Here is a 20,227-nt window from a genome sequence, read left to right as displayed (position 1 = left end):
CTGGAATAGACTACCACCTAATGTAGGAAACACTGGCTCAACTGAAGCATTCAAAAAGGAGTTCAACAGACTCCTGATTCAGTAGAGAGATGAGGTCTGGGATAAGAAAAAGACAAATAAGTGGTCAGATCCGGCTCTGAAACAAAGCCAGTGTAATGGGCTGATTGATCTATCCTTCTTGTTACTTTCTTGTGATCCTTTTAGCTGGAGCCAATGGGTGGAAAGACCTCCAATCAAAAATTTGATGTTCCCATTAACATTAGTTGTCCTTCAAAGGTATGGTTTGTATGAAAAAGGACTGTGAGTAGACTTTGTTATTTTTCTATGTAGTTCCAACACTTATTTGTCTCCTTGCTTCCTATGGGTTGTCATATTTTGTGTCTACACGTGTGCGTCAGCATGGTTATCACTAGAGTCTATCGTAAAATTGAGAAGCAATGTTAGACTGCGGCAATCCAGATGCTAATGATGCTCCCTCCCACAATGGTGTTAGTCGGGAATTCCAGGATTTTGACCCAGTGTTAAGAGTCTAATTCTCTGAATTGGTTATTCTGTAATCTTCATATTACGCAAAACCTTTCTCACCAGTTTCAACTTTCTCCTTAATCACATTCCAACTAAAAATAAACTGAACACAAGCACATTCTGTCCCCCAGAAAAGATCCAGCCAAACTCGTTCCTCCAAATAAATATTGCACAATCACATTCTATATCCAAACAAATTCTAGCCAATTCATTCCAAAACCTCTTTGAGATCCAGCCTCCATGATAGTTCCCCACTCACCTCAAATATACATCTCTAAAATACATTTTTAACATAATAATTATGTAAAAATTTCAACTATTCAGAAAAAAACTAGATTGAACCATAAATGTGCCTCTATTGTCTTCTAGTCTCTCCAACAATTTCGCCCATCGTACCCCAGCTGGCCTCATGTACACCTCTGACATTGGGTTCAATGTCTCCGAATGCTTCAGAGCCTAGCCCACCCGAATGAGGCCCGACACCCTGAGTCAAATAACCACACTACAACTCCTACAAGTTATCTGGTGGCCCAGCATCCATCTCGATGCACAAAGAGCACAATTATATTGTGAGGCTGATGCGACATAACCAAGCATCCAGATTGCAATTGTCCTGGTGGTGCTCCCACAATGGCGTTAGTTGGGAATTCCAGGATCTTGACCCAGCACCGATCGCTAAATACAAAAATAAATGTAAATTAAAGCAATCACAAAAAGATAATTACATTGACTGCAACACTAAACTGAGGATTGCAAACTAAATATTAGAGGAGAAATTTTAAAAATAAATTGATTTAGAGTGCAAACAAAAAAGAAAATAACGAAGTGATAAAATAATAGCATAATTAATATTCTGTTTAATATTTTACACATAAGCAGCAACAACTTGCATTTATGTAGAACTTTCAACTTAGAAAACATCCCAAGGTACTTCACAGAATTGTAATGGACACTGAGCCAAAGGAAATATTAGGAGGACTGACCAAAAGCTTGGTTAAGGAGCTGGACTTTAAAGAGGTCTAAAGGAGGACAGGGAAGTGCAGAGGTGGATAGGCTAAGGGAAGGAATTCCAGAGCATGGGGCCCAGGTGGCTGAAGGCACGGCTGCCAATTGTGGAGTGAAGGGAGAGGGATGCATAAGGGGCCAGAGTCAGAAGATTGGAGGGTTCGGAAGGGGAAAAGGTCTGTAGGGGTGGAGAATGTTAGAAGGATAGGATTGGATGAGGCCACAGAAGGACTTAAACACGGGGATAAGAATCTTTATTCTGAGGTGTTGACGGACCAGGGGCCAATGTAGATCAGTGAGGACAGGGGTGATGGGTGAGCAAGACTTGGTGCGGAATAGGATACAAGTAGCAGAGTTTTGGATGAGCTGAAGTTTACCGAGGGTGGAGGATGGGAGGCCGGCCAGGAGAGCATTGGAATAGTTGAATCTAAAGGTGACAAATTTGTGGATGAGGATTTCAGCATCCAATGGACTGAGTTTGAATGGAGGCAGGCGATGTTACAGAGGTGGAAGTAGATGGTTTTTGTGATGCAGTGTACATGGGGTCAGAAGCTCAGCTCAGGATCAAATAGGCCACAGTGGTTGTAAACAGTCTGGTTCACCTTGACAGTGGCCATAGAGGTGGATGGAATCAGTGGTGAGGGTATGGAATTTGTAGGGGAGGGCCAAAGATAATAGTTTCAGTCTTCCCAATGTTCAGCTGGAGGAAGTTGTGGCTCATCCAAGACTGGATTTCAGACAAGCAATCTAACAAGACAGACACAGTGGAGGGGTGAGAAAGATGGTGGAGAGGTAGAGCTGGGTATCATTAGCTTTTGTGTGGAAGCTGACACTGTGTTGGTGGATGATGTCGCAAAGGGGCAGTACGTAGATGAGGAACAGGAGCAAACAAAGGATGAATCCTTGGGGAACACAAGAGATAATGATACACAGGTAGAAAGAAGCTGATAGGGAAAAGTGGAACCAAGCATAGGCAGTTCCTCAGGACTGGACAATGGAAGAGAGGCATTGGATAAGCATGGTGTGGTTGACCATATCAAAGGCTGCAGAGAGGTTGAGGAGGGATAATGCACCAAGGGCACCAACAGGAAATGGTAGGATACATAGAGGATAACGTATGGGGAATGGTGTGATTTATAGATGTACTCAATGAGGAATGGCAGAATATATAGAGGGCACCCACTGGAGAATGGGAGGATAGAGGATATCCAATAATGGATGGTGGGATATGTAGAGGGCACCCAGTGGAGAATGGGAGGATAGAGGATATCCAATAATGGATGGTGGGATATGTAGAGGGCACCCACTGGAGAATGGGAGGATAGAGGATATCCAATAATGGATGGTGGGATATGTAGAGGGCACCCACTGGAGAATGGGAGGATAGAGGATATCCAATAATGGATGGTGGGATATGTAGAGGGCACCCAGTGTGATTGAATTTCCACCCAGGGACAGAGTGGTAGGACTTGAATATATGTCCCCATATAGTGGGCTCCTGATCTTAGTTTTGCAGCCAGGTGAGGTGCTGAACAAAGAGAGGAAGGGAGGGAGAATCACTCATTCTAAGCTACTCTTCTATAAGCTGGTGGAAAAATATGGGGATAAAAATGCTAATAATAACCAAGGTTCAGTAATCAGGGTTAACATTTAACTCCAAACTAATCAAGTTCTCTTCTTTCTCCTATGGTAATACCAGGAGCAGCCGTATTTGAGAACATACAGAAATAGTAATTTCACTTATCCAAATAACTCTGTGCAGCCGACCTCAGTGGCCCCTGGGAGCATTGAGACCACAACTGTTCAATCGTCCAAGGTTAGTCATGAATACAGTCTTTTATTATTTCAATAAAAAGGTTCTTTGAGGATTAAATTTAATCACCGATATATAAAACATCTTCCTGTACATCCAGTGTAGAGTGGTAGGGATAGAAATTGATCTTGGGCAGTCACAAAGAGGGCGATTGTGAATCATCAGCCCGTTTTACGCTCCATCCGATTGTAAAACAGCCAGCCGATTCGCTATCACCTGTTTTACACTCCCTCCCGAGACACATTTATACACCGTAGGATAACTTGCTCCTTCTTGTCAGTGTCAGCTACCTCTGTGTTCTGCAAAATCTGTAACTGCCCAGCGATAGAGTATTGGACCCCTGTTTGGCAGGTCGCACAGAAAACCCATTCCTTGTTCCTGATTTCGGTACAGTCGCAAGCCGCACAAACTGGTAAAATTGGAGAAGGGGCACGGAATAGATCATCTTCATCGACATTGAAAAGACACAGCTGGGCTGTCAGTCCTTTGTAAGATTGTGGCTGGAGCAGCAGCAGTCAATCGTGACTGGCATTTAAATTGTACTTATACGATTGCGCCAGGGACTTAACAGCTGGTGCACCTGCTTCCAAACATTCTGGGATTGAATTCCTGTGGGTGTTACTCCCAATCATCCGCTGTAACGCCGATGGAAGATTCGCAGAAACCCTGGGGAAACGGCATAAACGCTGCTCTGGTCACAATCTCATGAAGGACTGACGGCCAAGCTATGGACCATATGCCAATAACATCTGAGAGCATGTGCAGATTGATCTGTCCCCCAGTCTCTGCCAATCCCCTTAGGAACATAGGAAGATAGGAACAGGAGTAGGCCATTTAGCCCCTCGAGCCTGTTCCGCCATTCAATGAGATCATGGTTGATCTGTGACCTAACTCCAGATACCCACCTTAGCCCCTTATCCCTTAATACCTTTGGTTATCAAAAATCAATCAATCTCAGATTTAAAATTAACAATTGAGCTAGCATCAATTACCGTTTGCGGAAGAGAGTTTCAAACTTCTACCACCCTTTGCATGTAGAAGTGTTTCCTAATTTCACTCCTGAAAGTTCTGGCTCTAATTTTTAGGCTATGTCCCCTAGTCCTAGACTCCCCAACCAGCAGTGGCATGCACTTATGCCCCATGTAGCTGAACTCACCTCATAACGCAAGGTCAGCTCATCAAAGTATTGTTGTAGCACACGTAGCTCTTAGAGCACGACCTGCTGGCAATACAATGGGGGCGGGGAGTACAATATCTGGTACCAGCAGTTAGTAAAGAGCTGCTGGCTGCCCTTAAAGTGGGTAGCACTTTTATGTGGTCAGAAATGGTCTGGTTAGAAAGGCCCTTTTGACGAATCGATTGTGGAGCAAAAGACCAGCAACAAAAGATTTTGCAAAAGCTACAGGGTGGAAAGATAGAATTACAAGGAACTTACAGCACAGAAACAGGCCATTTTGCCCAACTGGTCTTAGCCGGTATTTATGCTGGTGCTATTAGTGGATGAATGCTTAATGCATTCTCATGACATTCTCTGTCTGCTATTTTAATGGAGGTATTAAAAGCTCAATATTAATAGCTCAATACCTCCATTAAGTGGAATGTCATATAAATGCATTAAATATTCATACGCTAATATCATCAACAATAGCTTTATTAATGTCCTGTTTTAAAGATGCAGGTTTATAGGATAAATTCTGGCTATCAGAATAATGTTCTTATTTACTAGATACATCCTACAGTTGCCAATAGATGTTTAATTACAATAAAGGTCACCGGTTCAAAGGACTTGACTATATTTAATACTTTTCTTTTGTCTTTTTGGATTCCAGCCTTCAGCGTCTTTACAAACAACTCCATCCCTCCTCACAACCACAAAAAAGCCAGATCAGGTTGGTAGTAACAATGTTGACTGGGGGAGGGGAGACAGGGGGAGACATTTGGATGCATAACTACTGACATCATTCTTTTGCTCAGATTTGCTAAGCCATCTTCTGTTGAAAGCATTTGTTGAGTCAGTTTGGTGGCAGTCTCGTCACTGGATCAGAGAGCGAGAAGGGCGTTCAAACCCTTCCTGTAGCTTCGAATGGCTAATACTGGAGTGAGAGGTTGCATGGACTGTGATGCTGACCTTTGAGTGACATGTCAATGGAAGAACCAGTGAGGTAATGGGGCAGGATGCATCCAACCCTCCTTAACCTACTCCTCCCGCAAGAAAGGCCCAGAATTTCCTCGGTGCTGCCGGAAGTGCAGCGGAATCCTAGTTTCCTCCACCACCCACAAATTTCCTCGATCATTTGCGCCGCTCGTAAGTTACAACCGCTGAAACCCTACTTAGCTCATTAACATAGCCCCGCCCCCAATGCAAAAGACCAGAGAAAGTGAGTTTCCTGCATTAACGTCAGTTCTAAATGAGCAACATTTTAGGCACAGCAGGACCCGAAATCATATTTCTGGTGTTTAATAGCGAGTTTTTAAAAAGATTTTTTTAATGGCTCCTCACTGAGACCCGCTCTGTATTTTCTATGTTTGTGAATGATGTTTTATGGCATCAGAATCTGTTACACTAAAAAGAGAAAAGCTTCTGCAATTGCCTTTTCCTAAACGTGCCGGGTTTAATGTGCAAAAATTATGGTTTGATGACTTCAAACCTTAATTTTCATATCATCGATGAGTTAAAGAGGGACTTAAAGAAGGAAGATGGCTTATGTTCTGCGCATTCCTCGGGGAACGATTGTTTACGCTGATTCCCACTTCTTTTATGCCGGTCTTTAATGAGGCTATGAGATTCCCAGGAAATTTCGACGTAAATTGCTGTTGGCAAGATCGGCTTAAATTCCAGTGTAAACCGAAGAGGAAATTCCGGCCCAATAATAGCACGTTGAGGAACTATGGCAAAATATTTCATAACCATATAAGAATGGATTGAATTTTAGGCCTACGATCCTTTTACAGGTCTTTGGGAGTGAGTTACTTTGTAAAGACAGGGCTCCATCAGACGTCATTCCAAACTCAGGTAACTATAGATTATTTTCTGTGTTTTTTTTTAACTTTCTCCCTCCTCCCATTTTTACGCCTCCCTAATACACACACCATTCCCTGGCTAAGTGAGCAGACCTGCTCCCAGACTGCTCTTTACCCGAACTCTAGAAGACGTCCAGCGATTGTATCTACGTTGGCTTGGCCTCCCATTTTTCTGTTCCACGTGGGGAAGCGCTCTCTTATTCTTTTGGCTGCCCTAATCAGCTGACTGAGATCTAGAGCTCACCATACTGGGAATCGCTCACCATTCGATGAACGGCACAAGATTCCATGAGTGAATCTCTCTCTGTGCTGGGAATTGCTCACTATGTCACTCCTTGGTATATCTTGTTGGTACCCACATGTACTGTACCACTGGGCTCCTTCCGTAATTACAGGGGCCAATAATATGATGGGTGCTCAGTGTGCTGAAGCGCAGGAGCAGAGGCCTGGAAACGGGTGCAGAGGCCTGAAAAGGGATACAGAGACCTGAAAACAGGTGTAGAGGCCTGGAAGCTGATCTATAGGCCTGAAAATAGGCGTGGAGACTTAGAAACAGATCAAGAGACCTGGAAACAGATGTAGAGATGTGGAAACAGGTGCAGAGGCCTGGCAACGGGTGTAGAGACCTGGCAACAGGTGTTGAGGCCTGGAAGCAGGTGCAGAGGCCAGAAGTACCCCAATGTGGGCAACAAGCACCCCAATGGGGCCTGGGAGCCTGTGCACGACTGACTAGCCTCCCAACCTTAATGCTAATTAAGCGTCCACCCCATGGTGCAGCCAAGGTACTAGAGCAGCACAGCTGTTCCAAACAGATGCGGAAGGGGAGGCCACCATATGATGGAAAGATTCAGGCATCCCTGCCCAGTGCCAACCCAGCTCCCTTTACTTGATGCTCTGCCACACGCTGCCCCCCGAGCCCATTGCACAGTGCTCCTCTTCCCACGTCGGAGAGGCAGCCTGCAACGTTTCATTCCCCGCTGACACCTGCCATTGCCACCCCGGTGGACCCAGGCAGGTCGTGAGTGCTCCGCCCATGAATGCCACCTAATAATGCCAATGAGCTGATCTCACTTCATGCGGCAAGATCAGCTCAGCTGCGTGCAGGCACACACATCGCAGGTGGCACAGGGTGCCCGGAGCATTTAGTGGATACATTAACCTAATTTGAGGGGAAAAATAGCTTTTGATAGACTCGAAAAAAATGGAAGCCGAGTGTAGGCAGGTATTTTTTCCCCCAATTTTCTGCCCTTCCTTTCTGAAGGTCGAGATTCAGTAGCATGGGCGCTGGCAGTGCTCGAATACCTCACCCTAGTGGCCACTGTTCATGTGTGAGTCTAGATTGTGACTGTGAAGCTGACTATTTCATTAGATGCTCAGGAACAAGCTCTTTTCATGGGGGGACAATTGACTGCGACCAGGCTTGGGAGCCCGAGTTACGTGCTGGTGAATTGGGTTGCAGCCAAATCTGCAAACCATTAACAACCTCAAAATAGGGTTGGTAGTCACTGTTGTAATGTAGGAAATGGAGCAGCCAATTTGCAAACAGCAAGGTCCCACAAACAGCAATGAGATAATGACCAGATAATCTGTTTTTTAATTATGTTGGTTAAGGGATAAATTTTAGCCAGGACACCAGGGAGAACTCCCATTCTCTTGTTTGAAATTGTACCATGGGATATTTTGCAGTCACCTGAGAGGGGGCCTCAGTTTAATGTCTCATCTGAATGATGGTACCTCTGACAGTGCTGCATTGCCTCAGTGCTGCACTAGACTGTTCAGCCTAGATTATACTCAAGTCCCTGGAAGTGGGGCTTGAACCCACAACTTTCTGGCTTAAGAGACCAGCATGCTACCCACTGAGCCAAGGCTGACTCTTTAGAACAGTGGAATAGTCTGAAGATAACAAAGGCACGGATGAGGGTTTCAGCACCAGATGGGCTGAAGTAGGGATGGATGATTGTTATAAATTGCTAAAGCTGCAGTTTCACTGCCTTTGTCTGCATTAAGTGTCAACCATATAGTGTGGGACTGGAATCATGTACAGGCCTGGTTGGGTGGAGGTGGCAGGATCTCCAGTTAACCAGTTCCAACAATCCAAGAGCATTTTTCTGCTGCCAGCCCACAAATTACCAGATTTATTGAATTTGAGTTGACACAGATGGTAGGACTAGTGTAACTAACAGACTCGACTATCCCAATGCTCTCCTGGCCGGCCTCCCACTTTCCAATCTCAGTAAACTTGAGCTCATCCAAAACTCTGCTGCCCGTATCCTAACTCGCACCAAGTCCCGTTCACCCATCACCCTTGTGCTCTCTGAACACCAACATTTAATAGTTTCTCACCATTTAAAAAATATTCTGTTTTTCTCTTCTTCCTACCAGAGTGAATAATCTCACATTTCCACACATTATACTCCATCTTCCACCTTCTTGTCCACTCACTTAACCTGTCTATTTCCCTTTGCAGCCTCTTTGGGCATGATTTTAAAAGGGAAAAATGGGTGGGTTGGTGGCGGGGTGGGGGGGGGGGGCGGGCATCAAAATCGCTGATTTTGGGAGCGGGCTGGAACCCACACATTTTTGAATGCGACTCGGGCAAATCTGTGTGCGTGCGTACAGGAGTTACCAGGAAGTCCCGCCCCCACTTAAATCCGGCGGGCTGATAATTAAAGGAGCAAATGTACCTCATAGAGGTACTTAAGGTAGTTTATTTTTTGTGTATTGGTTATTTAAAAAGATTTTAACATTGCCTGGGCGCCTTTCCCACGGCTTCCAATTCACGCCTGGTGAAAGCAGACAGGAAGGGCCAGATCAGTGAAAAATAAACTAAATAAATTAAATTAAATTACATTTCCCATTGCAAACAAATTAAATAAACATACCTTAAAAAACAATGTTGCCTGGACCTCCCCTCACTCTGATCCCGATGTCCGATGTCTGCCCTCTGATCCCGATGTCCGATGTCTGCCCTCTGATCCCGATGTCCGATGTCTGCCCTCTGATCCCGATGTCCGATGTCTGCCCTCTGATCCCGATGTCTGCCCTCTGATCCCGATGTCCGATGTCTGCCCTCTAATCCCGATGTCCGATGTCTGCCCTCTGATCCCGATGTCCGATGTCTGCTCTCTGATCCCGATGTCCGATGTCTGCCCTCTGATCCCGATATCTGATGTCTGCCCTCTGATCCCGATATCTGATGTCTGCCCTCTGATCCCGATGTCTGCCCTCTGATCCCGATGTCCGATGTCTGCCCTCTGATCCCGATGTCCGATGTCTGCCCTCTGATCCCGATGTCCGATGTCTGCCCTCTGATCCCGATGTCCGATGTCTGCCCTCTGATCCCGATGTCTGCCCTCTGATCCCGATGTCTGCCCTCTGATCCCGATGTCCGATGTCTGCCCTCTGATCCCGATGTCTGATGTCTGCCCTCTGATCCCGATGTCCGATGTCTGCCCTCTGATCCCGATGTCCGATGTCTGCCCTCTGATCCCGATATCTGATGTCTGCCCTCTGATCCCGATGTCCGATGTCTGCCCTCTGATCCCGATGTCCGATGTCTGCCCTCTGATCCCGATGTCCGATGTCTGCCCTCTGATCCCGATGTCCATTGTCTGCCCTCTGATCCCGATGTCCGATGTCTGCCCTCTGATCCCGATGTCCGATGTCTGCCCTCTGATCCCGATGTCCGATGTCTGCCCTCTGATCCCGATGTCCATTGTCTGCCCTCTGATCCCGATGTCCGATGTCTGCCCTCTGATCCCGATGTCCGATGTCTGCCCTCTGATCCCGATGTCTGCCCTCCGATCCCGATGTCCGATGTCTGCTCTCTGATCCCAATATCCGATGTCTCCACTCTAATCTTTGTTCTCCCCCCATCCCATTTCTATCCTAACTGCCGATGAGGTCTCTCACTCTCTCTTTCTCCCCCCCACCGCCCCCCCACCACCAGGATGTGCAGCTCCTGTCGGCAACCAGCCTGTCAATCAGGCTGTCTGCCGGGTGCCAAACCCGGAAGAGGCTTTGATTGACAACCCGCCTACTGCCCTTCCGGGTTTGATGCCCGCAAATCACCCCCCCACCCCGGACACTTCCAGCATTTTAAAATTATGCCCTTTGTGTCCTCCTCACAGCTTACTTTCCCACCTAGCTTTGTATTGTCAGCAAACTTGGAAACATTACACATGGTCCCTTCATCTTAAGTCATTAATATCGATTGCAAATTCTCTATTATTAATATACAAAAAATCTGACTGTTCTTTATCTGACTTTTTTTCAGTTCATGCTCTGCGGCCGGCTGATGTGAAAGTTATTGGAGCAGTGGGAGACTCTCTCACGGTTTGTACAAATCTTTGAGTCTCGGTTGTCAAAAGTTTTTTTTTAAATGGGTAAATTTCAAAGTCTGCGAATCAATAATTAATGCACCATATATAACAGATGGTCAGCAATATGGTAACATATTAACTAAACAGACAGTGGTACATACACCTTAGTTATCAATTCCCAGCCAGGTGTTATTAATGTATTTACAACCATGGTCAATCAGGATCTTTTAAACCCCTGTGATACACATCAACTAATAATCTAAATTTGTTTCTATTATTAGCAAAAAAGACACTGAAAGTATAACAGAATGTAAAAGATTACAGCTGTGATTTTCTAACTTTGTGGGGATAATTTAAACCTGACTCGCTGAGCGGGTTCGGGGGTCGCATGCCCAATTTACGCCCCGCCTGATTTACGCCCTGCCCTATTTACACCCCGCCCGATTTACGCCCCGCCCGATTTACGCCCCGCCCGATTTACACCCCGCCCGATTTTACGTTCCATTGACTTCAAATAGAGAGTAAAATCAGGCGGGATTTATAACCAGCGCCCGAACCGAACCCTGTCAGTTTCTCGCCGGGCGAGTTAGGTTAAAATGATGCCCACGTGTGTTTCTGGTGTGAAGTCCTGACCACCAGGGGCAGATATTGACAGTTGAGGCACACGGTGTGTATATTTCTCTGATTATTAATTTAACTGGCCAGAAAATAACATACAGCAGCTGCCCAGAACTCTGCCATATGCCCCCTGGAAGGTGAGGCTCCCTGCTGGTTTTCTTTCTTCTGCTTGCAGATTACGTCCTATATGTATAAAGTTAAAGGGTACGTTCAGAGATCTGGTGCTCCCTAATGAGGCACCATGTTCGATGGGAGTGCAGGTCAGCGATAGGACCACGACGCTGCGGGATGCATTCTCTGAACTTTGTGCTTCAACCGAGCAAGGGTGTCCACTCGGAGACCAGAGTCACTGGATAAACCCTGAAAAGTCTTCCATCCACTGCATGTCTGTTACATCACAACTGAAAGTCATGGCCTCAGAGACATCACACATCTCAAGAGCGTCATATCTTAGGGTGTCAGACATCCCTAGCGTAAAAATTGTCGATTTGCTGAAATGAGGACTTTTTCGTTAAAATCCCAATCAAATATCCATTTGGCTCTAAATCTAATCAGTAATTGAACATATTACCGCTTTGCCTCCATCGCTCACCTTGCTTCACTTCATAAAAAATTAAGCAGCATATGGTCCCAAGCTGTCCTTCATCTCCTCGAGTCCCCCTTCCCCTCCCCATGAATCGTCCTTCTCCTGTCCGGCCTGTCCTCCTCCACCATCTTACATGCACAGATTTATTGTTCAGGTAACTGTGAGGGGAACAAATCTGTTTCGTCAACAACAACAACTTGTATTTATACAGCGCCTTTAACGTAGTAAAACATTCCAAGGCACTTCACAGGAGCGTTATCATAGAATCTTACAGCGCAGAAGGAGACCATTCGGCCCATCACGCCTATGCCGGCTCTTTAAAAGAGATTTGCAATTTAGTCCCACACTCCAGCTTTTTCCCCATAACATTGCAAATCAGTCCTCTTCAAGTACAAGTCCAATTGCCTTTTGAAAGTTCCTATTGAATCTGATTCCACCACCCTCTCAGGTAGTATTCCAGATCTTAACACCCTCTGTGTGAAAATATTTCTCCTCATTTCCCCTCTAGTTCTTTTGCCAATTATTTTAAATCTATGACCTTTGGTTACCGACCCACTTGCCAGAGGAAACAGTTTCTGCCTACTTGCTCTATCAAAACCCCTCATAATTTTGAACACCTCTATTAGATCTCCCTTAACTTTCTCTGCTCTGAGAACAATCCCAGCTTCTCCAATCTCTCCACATAACTGAAGTCCCTCATCCCTGGTATCATCCTGGTAAACCTCCTCTGTACCCTCTCCAAGGCCTTGACATTCCTCCTAAAGTGTGGAGCCGAGAACTGTACACAATACTCCAGCTGAGGCCTAACCAGTGATTTGTAAAGGTGTAGCACGACTTCCTTGTTTTTGTATTCAATGCCTCTATTTACAAAACCAAGTATCCCATACACTTTCTTAACGACCTTATCGACTTGCCCTGCCGCCATCGAAGATTTGTGAATATATACCCCCAGGTCCCTCTGCTCTTGCACCCCCTAAAAATAGTACCATTTAGATTATACTGCCTCTCCGTGTTGATCCTCCCAAAGTGCATCACTTCACACTTATCCACATTAAATTGCATCTGCCATGTCATCAGCCTATCCAAGTCCTCCTGAAGTCTGCTACTATCCTCCTCACTATTTACTACGTTGCCCAGTTTTGTATCATCTGCAAAATTCGAAATTGTACTCCCTACACCCAAGTCCAGGTCATTTATATATAACAAGAAAAGCAATGGTCCTAATACCGACCCCTGAGGGACCTCACTGCTTACTTCTCTCCAGTCAGAAAAACATCCATTCACCACTACTCTCTGCCTCCTATCCCTTGGTCAATTACATACCCAAGTTACTACTGTCCCTTTAATCCCATGTGCTTCTATTTTATGAATAAGTCTGTTATGTGGTACTTTATCAAATGCCTCTTGAAAACAAGATTTGACACCGAGCCACATAAGGAGATATTAGGACAGGTGACCAAAAACTTGGTCAAAGAGGTAGGTTTTAAGGAGAGAGAGATAGAGAGGCGGAGACATTTAGGGAGGGAATTCCAGAGATTAGGGCATAGGCAGCTGAAGGCACGGCCGCCAGTGGTGCGTCGAAGGAAGTCGGGGATTCACATGAGGCCAGAATTGTTGGAGCGCAGAGATCTTGGAGGGATGCAGGGCTGGAGAATTTATCTATTTATCTACCTGCAGCGGGGGAGCGAGACATTATTTAGTTAGTTATTTATTTTCATTGGCCCCGAAAATATGACAGGCGACTCATCTCAGCACAAATGTGAAGATCCACCCAGTAACTTCACCAAAGTTCACGGGGACAGGGGGAGGTCCTGTGATTTAAATATCTTTGGTGGGCGAGAGAACGCATCTGTGGTGCCCCCCCCTCCCCCACCACCCACTGAAGTGCCTGGAAAATCCAGCAAAAGCTCCCAGAAGAAAGCTGAAGGTGTATCAGCACAGCCTCCCTCCTCCGCCCCCCCCCCACCCCTGTCTATATGAAGGGGCTGGTATAAAACTTTTAAAATATTGCTTTGTCAAATCTTCAGATCTCTGGGTCACAATGCTGGCCTGGACCCTCTTGGGGGGTCCCCAGCTGCCGGTGGGTCAGTTGATATGCCTGGTCTAACCAGGCATTTCTGAGCAGGCAGAGGCTCTGCTCCCACAAGGCTCATCCGGATGCCTCGGCACTAGGACGGGACGCAGCATAACCGACTCCCAGTTTAGATTCCGGTGGATTCTTGTCAAAGTTATGACAGGAATCCGCCAGAACAGCCTCGGACTTCCGGGACCACTTGCTTTGCTGCCTCTGAGCAGTTCTTTGACAAACTTCTTTCCAAATCCTTTTAGCTGTGATCCCCAACTCCTGCCCTCCAACCCCCAAGCACCACCGCTTTCAACAGAGTAACCTCAAACTCACTGGGAATAATGCTACAGGCGATCCATGTAATCCGTTGCCTTCTCCTGGCCTTACAATGGGGTCGGTAGACTTCCGGCCCCGTTAACACCAGCGGTGCGTCCGGCTCCGTCCAGGGCCCTGCGCCCACCTGTTTCAGGCTTTTAATGTGGAAGTCAGGGTCCTGTGACGTAAACAGGGCCGAGCAAATTAGTGTCGTGCAGGAAGTGCATCTTACATCTGCTAGGAAGGTTTGGGGTGGTTTTATTCACTCATGACTCATTCACTAGTCTGATAGCAAAATGCATGCAGTCTTATCATCAACTTCTTTCTTGAAAGCCACTGGAAGAGTTTTACTTTATCTGGGGGAGAGAAGTAGAAACTAATCCTGGTGCCGTTTGTTTTGTAGGCTGGCAACGGAATCGGCTCGAAACCCAATAATGTTCTGGACGTCTTAACCCAGTATAGGGGGCTGTCCTTCAGGTACAATGCACCGTGTTAAAATAAAGTCCCTCAGATTAGTTGGCAAGGAGCAGCATCATTGGAAATCCAGAAAGATGGAATTCCTACGCACCAGTGCGAATTCTGAGTATTCCCAAACGTTGCTCAGGTTCCATTGGAATTCGCAATCTCCAAAATTAAAAAATAAATATCCAGCTCGGATTCATTAGTCTGATTATATTTCTGTACCTTGGATGATCCAAAGGTATGTTCTAAAAGGAAGGCCGGGAAATTCCTGGGAGCTGTTCCTGCTCTGCCGGTGTTACTTCACCGGGAGTGGGGCAGTAACCCAATTTACCGCATAAATAGGGTTTCCGTCGTACTTCCGATGGAGTAATGCCAGCGGAGTGGGAGCAGCTCCCCGAAAATCCCGGCCAAAGTGTTTACAATTTTGTTGTGAATCCCAAACAGAGGAAGTTTCCACAAATGTGATAACAATGTTGCGTAGCACAGTGACCAGAGGTGTTTATACCCCAGAGGGGCCAATACAGGTCAACTTTTACTCACAAGTCAATGGACACTGCATTGTGCTATAAAGGTCTTACATGGAATTAAATAAAATGACCCTGCCTGATTGTATATTCCTTTTTAAATCCATGCTTGTTATCTTTATGCAAATAAAAAAAAGTGCTTACAGTTCACATCTGTTCTGTAGTCAAGTGACAGGTGTGCTCAGTGGGTAATATTCCCACCTCAAAGTCAGAAGGTTCTGGGTTCAGGCCCCACCTCAGGACTTGAGCACGTGATCTAGGCTGACACTTCAGCGCAGTACTGAGGGAGTGCTGCACTCTCAGAGGTGCCATCCTTCAGCTGAAATGTTAAACCGAGATCTCATCTACCTGTTCAATTGGACGTAAAAGATCCCAGAAGAATATTCAAAGATAAGCAGGGTGACCTGGCCAACATCCTTCAACCAGCAGATTTACTCCTCATTCATCCTATTCCTGTTTGTACATGAAGTGTTTTGAGACATTTCAGAGAGATGTGACAAGGCATTATATAAATGGATTACAAATAGATTTTTATTTTTACGTGATTGAAGTGAAAATAAATCTGTTTTAATTTAAAGGTAGAAAGATATATTGATGTTTCTTAAAAATATCTGAGAAAATATTTTCCCAGGTCTTGTTTTATTCTTTTAACAGCATTGGAGGAGATCAATCGTTAAGAACCATAACCACTCTGCCAAGTAAGGACATCAGAATAACTTAAAATTTTATTTTGTTCAACTTTTGAACATCTTGAAATATTCCCACAGGATAACTTTTAAACAGCAATGGTTACCTCGCACCAAGGAAATTCGTCTCACTTTTGATAAAACTAGTAAACTAGTAAAAAGCAAATTTATCAGGAAGTTCACCTTCACATAAAGAGTGATCAATGTTAATTGTATCCATGTGCTTTATATCAATTAGTGTTATTTGTATTCAGGTGGTGCGTATCAATTGGGGACTCTCGTATCCATTTATATGAGAGCTGATCTAGGGGGTGCACAGTGGGTAATGTGGATCTCTCTGAATAAAGGCTTGGAAGCAACTGAAGACCGGGCTCTGGTATTCTATGCTTCATCACCTGGCTATCCAATTTATCACAATCAATACATGGCCATTATTTATTTGCCAGCCTTGAACAGTGATTAGCAGCTGGCTGTTTGACTTCACCGGCTTCACAGCTGATCCTGTCCTCAATCAAAATCCACATGCATTGTGGTAGATCCTGACTTTGTGTGATAGTGTAAAACAGGCGATAGTGAGTTGGCAGCCCGTTTTACATCACTCCCCATTGACTTCAATCGAAATGAAAATGGGGAGAGATGTAAAACTGCCAACTCACTATCGCCCATTTTACACTATTGCACAAAGTCAGGATCTACCCCCACATGTCTAACATGGGGGCAAAATTATTTTGAGAATGATAAAAGGCTGAGGAAAATCCTATTTGGTTTGAAGTGCTCCCTCATTTTGTGGAAGAAAATAATAGTCTGAGCAGAATTTTGTTTTGTGTGTTTAATAGAGGTAAAATCTCTGCAGGAGGTCCCTCCTGATCTCCGGCTGCAGCTTTAGCAGTTTACGCCATTTCTCCAGCGTTTCTGCCGATCTTCTGCCGAAATTACGGCAGGAGATCGGGAGAAACCGCTGTGGAAATTTTACCTCACCCAGTTGTTTTTTTACTGCCATTGAGACCTGCAAGTCAGACCTCCCTTTCTACCGTAACGGTCCAGGGCCGGAGCACCCAGTGAGGGAAATTAAGTTATCGGCTGGGGATGCACACTATAGGTTCTGGAAGGGCAGCAGGATCGTCATTGCTGGTGCACCATGATTACCTGACTTCTTTAAACAGCAGAAAAATCTTGGACACAAAGAGTGATTAAGAAGTGGAATGAACTTCCTGTTAGGGTAGTGGAAGCGAAATTCCCGGAATCATTTAAGCGATCGGTGGATGCCGTGATGGGGAGACTGTAGGTTCATTCTGGATAGATGAACTAGGGTGGGCCGAATGGCCTCCCTTGTCCACATCCATCTTGCGATCTCTGGTGGTAACATAGATCAGAAGACCACCTATCAATAAACATTGCTGATTTTTAACTTTTCTTTGAACTTGATGACATGTTATATAGCGGCCAGAATTTTCTTTCTCCGTAATATCTCCCGGCATTCTTTCCTTCAGATATTCTCCGTGAATTTAGCCCTTCATTGACTGGATTTTCTACTGGAAAGGGGAATCTTGAGAATCCAAAAGCATTCCTGAATCAAGCTTTCCCTGGAGCCTTGGCTGAGTATGTTCTTGACTTCTATTCCCATGACTGTTACATCGATGGGGCAGGGTTTTTTTCCCTGGAGTTATGCCAGTTCCTCAATGTAACTTGAGCGGAATGCAGCAGAAAAGTCTTTAGGCGCCATTCTGCTCGCTCCCCACTCGCCCCTCCTACTTCTGGCATTTTCTGCCGTAAGTGGTGTCGGGTGTATATTATGTCTGCCCAAATATGGGCGGGCGTATTATAATGAGACGCAAGTGGCGGGAATAGGTCACATGACGTACTTCCTGCCATCCATGCCTTAGCAAAGCTGGGCACAAGGAACGCTGGTGTGTTCCTGGCATCCAATGCTGATGTAGGCAGTGGGTGGTGGGAGTGGGGGATTTAAAGATTGGAAACCCATAAAGTCTATGCAATTCATCACAGGCTACTGTGCTTTATTTATTTTAAAGAATTGGAAGTCCTTGGGACAGCACTGAAGCCAAGGGGCTCGCTACAGTGCAGCAGGTCTGTGAGGCCTGCCAAACCCGAATTTAAATTACTACGTTCAAAAAGACCATGAAGGGAAAACTGAAAGAGAAAAATGATAATTTAACAAATGTTTTTTTTTCCCCAATGATTAGAGATCTTCCAGGTCAAGTAAGAAGATTAGTGGACATCATGAAAAATAATTCGGTAAGGCTATTGTTGCTTTGCCTGCATACTTTCCCAGTTAGAAACATTCACCATATCAAAAGTGTGTAAATTTCATATTTATGTTAGTTCCACTTGAGATTTCCTTTGTACTTATTTGGTACAAACTATCTAAGCAGCGGTGTGATGTAAGAATAGTCAATGACAAGAAAAAGCCCTTTGGTTTCCTCAAGTTCCTGTATCCTAGCTCCCCGTTTTTTGCATCCAACTGCACTTTAAATGTTCCTGATTTCTTTGGCTCTACTACTCTGCCTGACCTTGGAACAGGAGTAGGCCATTTAGCCCCTCAAGACTGTTCCGCCATTCAATTTATTTTGGTGGTGTTGGTTGGCTGATCTGTACCTTAATTCTATCTACCCATCTTGGTTCCGTAACCCTTAATGCCCTTACCTGGCAGATTATCCTACGCATTTATCACCCTTTTGAATAAAAAAAATCATCTTAATGTCTATTTTAAATTTGCTTTAAAGTGTCAGTGGTAGCTCTCTCACCTCTGAGTCAGAAGGACATGCCCCAATACAGTTTTGGACAAGTAATCTAAGCTGACACTTCAGCGCAGCTCTGAGGGAGTGCTGCATTGGCGGAGGTGCGGTCTTTTGGATGAGATGATAAACCGAGGCCCCGTCTTCCCTCTCAGGTGGACGTAAAAGATCCCAGGGCACTTTTTGAAAAAGAGCAGGGAGTTTTCTCAGTGTCTTGGCCAACATTCCTTCCTCAACCAATAACACCAAAATAAATTAACTGATCATTCGTCTCAATTGCTGTCTGTTGGACCTTGCAGTGTGCAAATTGGCTGCCACATTTACTTACAAAACAACAGTGGCCAAACTTTAAAAAGTAATTTAGTGGCTGTGAAGCACTGTGAGACATCCTGAGTATGTGAATGGCATTTTTAAAATGCAACAACAACAACAACTCGCATTTATATAGCCACTTTACCATCCCAAGACATTTCAACGGAGCGCTATCAAACAAAATTTGACACCGAGGCGAAAAAGGAGATATTGAGACTAAAAGCTTGGGCATAGAGGTAGTTTGTAAGGAGATGCTTAAAGGATGAGAGTGAGGCGGAGAGGTTTAGGGAGGGAATTCCTGAGAGTGGGGTCTAGACAGCTGAAGGCACGGCCGCCAATGGTGGAGCGATGTACAAGAGGCCAGAGTGCATGTCGTACTTTCTTTCCTAATCCCCTCAGGTCCTGGATTACTATAAAATAATAATATGGGTTCATCTTATTTGAGCTGTTTAATATTTTATTATTTTAAGTACTCACTCGAGTCCTCTTTTAGTAATCTCCCTCTAGGCTGCAGAGTTGGATCTTTTCCAATTTCTAGTCTTTCTCCTCTGGAGAGTGTAAATGAAAATAAAGTATGGGTAATAATTGGAGTCAGTCAACTGATAAGTTCAGGTATTCTTGGCCTAAAGACTTGTGCCCCTCAGATGCCATTTAGAGGGAATCCGGGTGTGGAGATCAGCGTGTGAGCGTAGAACACTGACCTCTATGTCCAGATTCCGAATACTCGATGCTCTGCTCCAGGAGTGTTAAATTGGTGAATTTACCCCATAAATATTTTTTTGGTTACCATTCATGTTTGTGGAATGGAAAATGGTGGGTAGTGATGCTGTGCATAATCTAGTGGATGGATGTCAGGATATCATCGTTGGAACATTTGAAATCTTTTGTCTTCTGAATCTTTAATCCAAACTTGAAGGCCTCACTGGTGAATGGGGTCTTCCACATACTTGATGGCCGAATCCAAATGGGAGCAGTTCTCACCCTTGATCCTCAGTATAAATGAGGCTCTTTTATATGGTTATGTGTAACATGTTCCAATATTGTAGCTAAAGTTGTTTGAACCAACTAGATTATCAGCAATTGGACTACAACATCATCAGAGATTACATCCTGCACTTCTGATGAGGCTACGAGGGATTAAACTGGTGCATTATCACCGTGAGACTGCACCCGTACATTTCACTAGTCTACGAGGGATTAAACTGGTGCATTATCACCAG

At 45.0% G+C, this 20,227-nt stretch overlaps 1 protein-coding gene across 1 annotated transcript in view; it reads left to right on the top strand.

Moving 5' to 3' along the window:
- plb1 (phospholipase B1) overlaps positions 1 to 20,227 on the top strand; it is a 142,513-nt gene that overhangs the window by 67,570 nt on the left and 54,716 nt on the right. Inside the window, exons 28-36 of the mRNA XM_067985133.1 lie at positions 205 to 276; positions 3,230 to 3,346; positions 5,173 to 5,232; positions 6,296 to 6,356; positions 10,641 to 10,699; positions 14,674 to 14,747; positions 15,911 to 15,954; positions 17,433 to 17,541; positions 18,144 to 18,195. Of these exons, the coding sequence (XP_067841234.1) occupies positions 205 to 276; positions 3,230 to 3,346; positions 5,173 to 5,232; positions 6,296 to 6,356; positions 10,641 to 10,699; positions 14,674 to 14,747; positions 15,911 to 15,954; positions 17,433 to 17,541; positions 18,144 to 18,195 (648 nt within the window). The remainder of the gene's footprint in view (positions 1 to 204; positions 277 to 3,229; positions 3,347 to 5,172; positions 5,233 to 6,295; positions 6,357 to 10,640; positions 10,700 to 14,673; positions 14,748 to 15,910; positions 15,955 to 17,432; positions 17,542 to 18,143; positions 18,196 to 20,227) is intronic.

Source organism: Heptranchias perlo, chromosome 5, assembly GCF_035084215.1.
Source record: "Heptranchias perlo isolate sHepPer1 chromosome 5, sHepPer1.hap1, whole genome shotgun sequence".
NCBI lineage: Eukaryota > Metazoa > Chordata > Chondrichthyes > Hexanchiformes > Hexanchidae > Heptranchias > Heptranchias perlo.
This window is presented reverse-complemented; position numbering and strand designations above follow the sequence as displayed.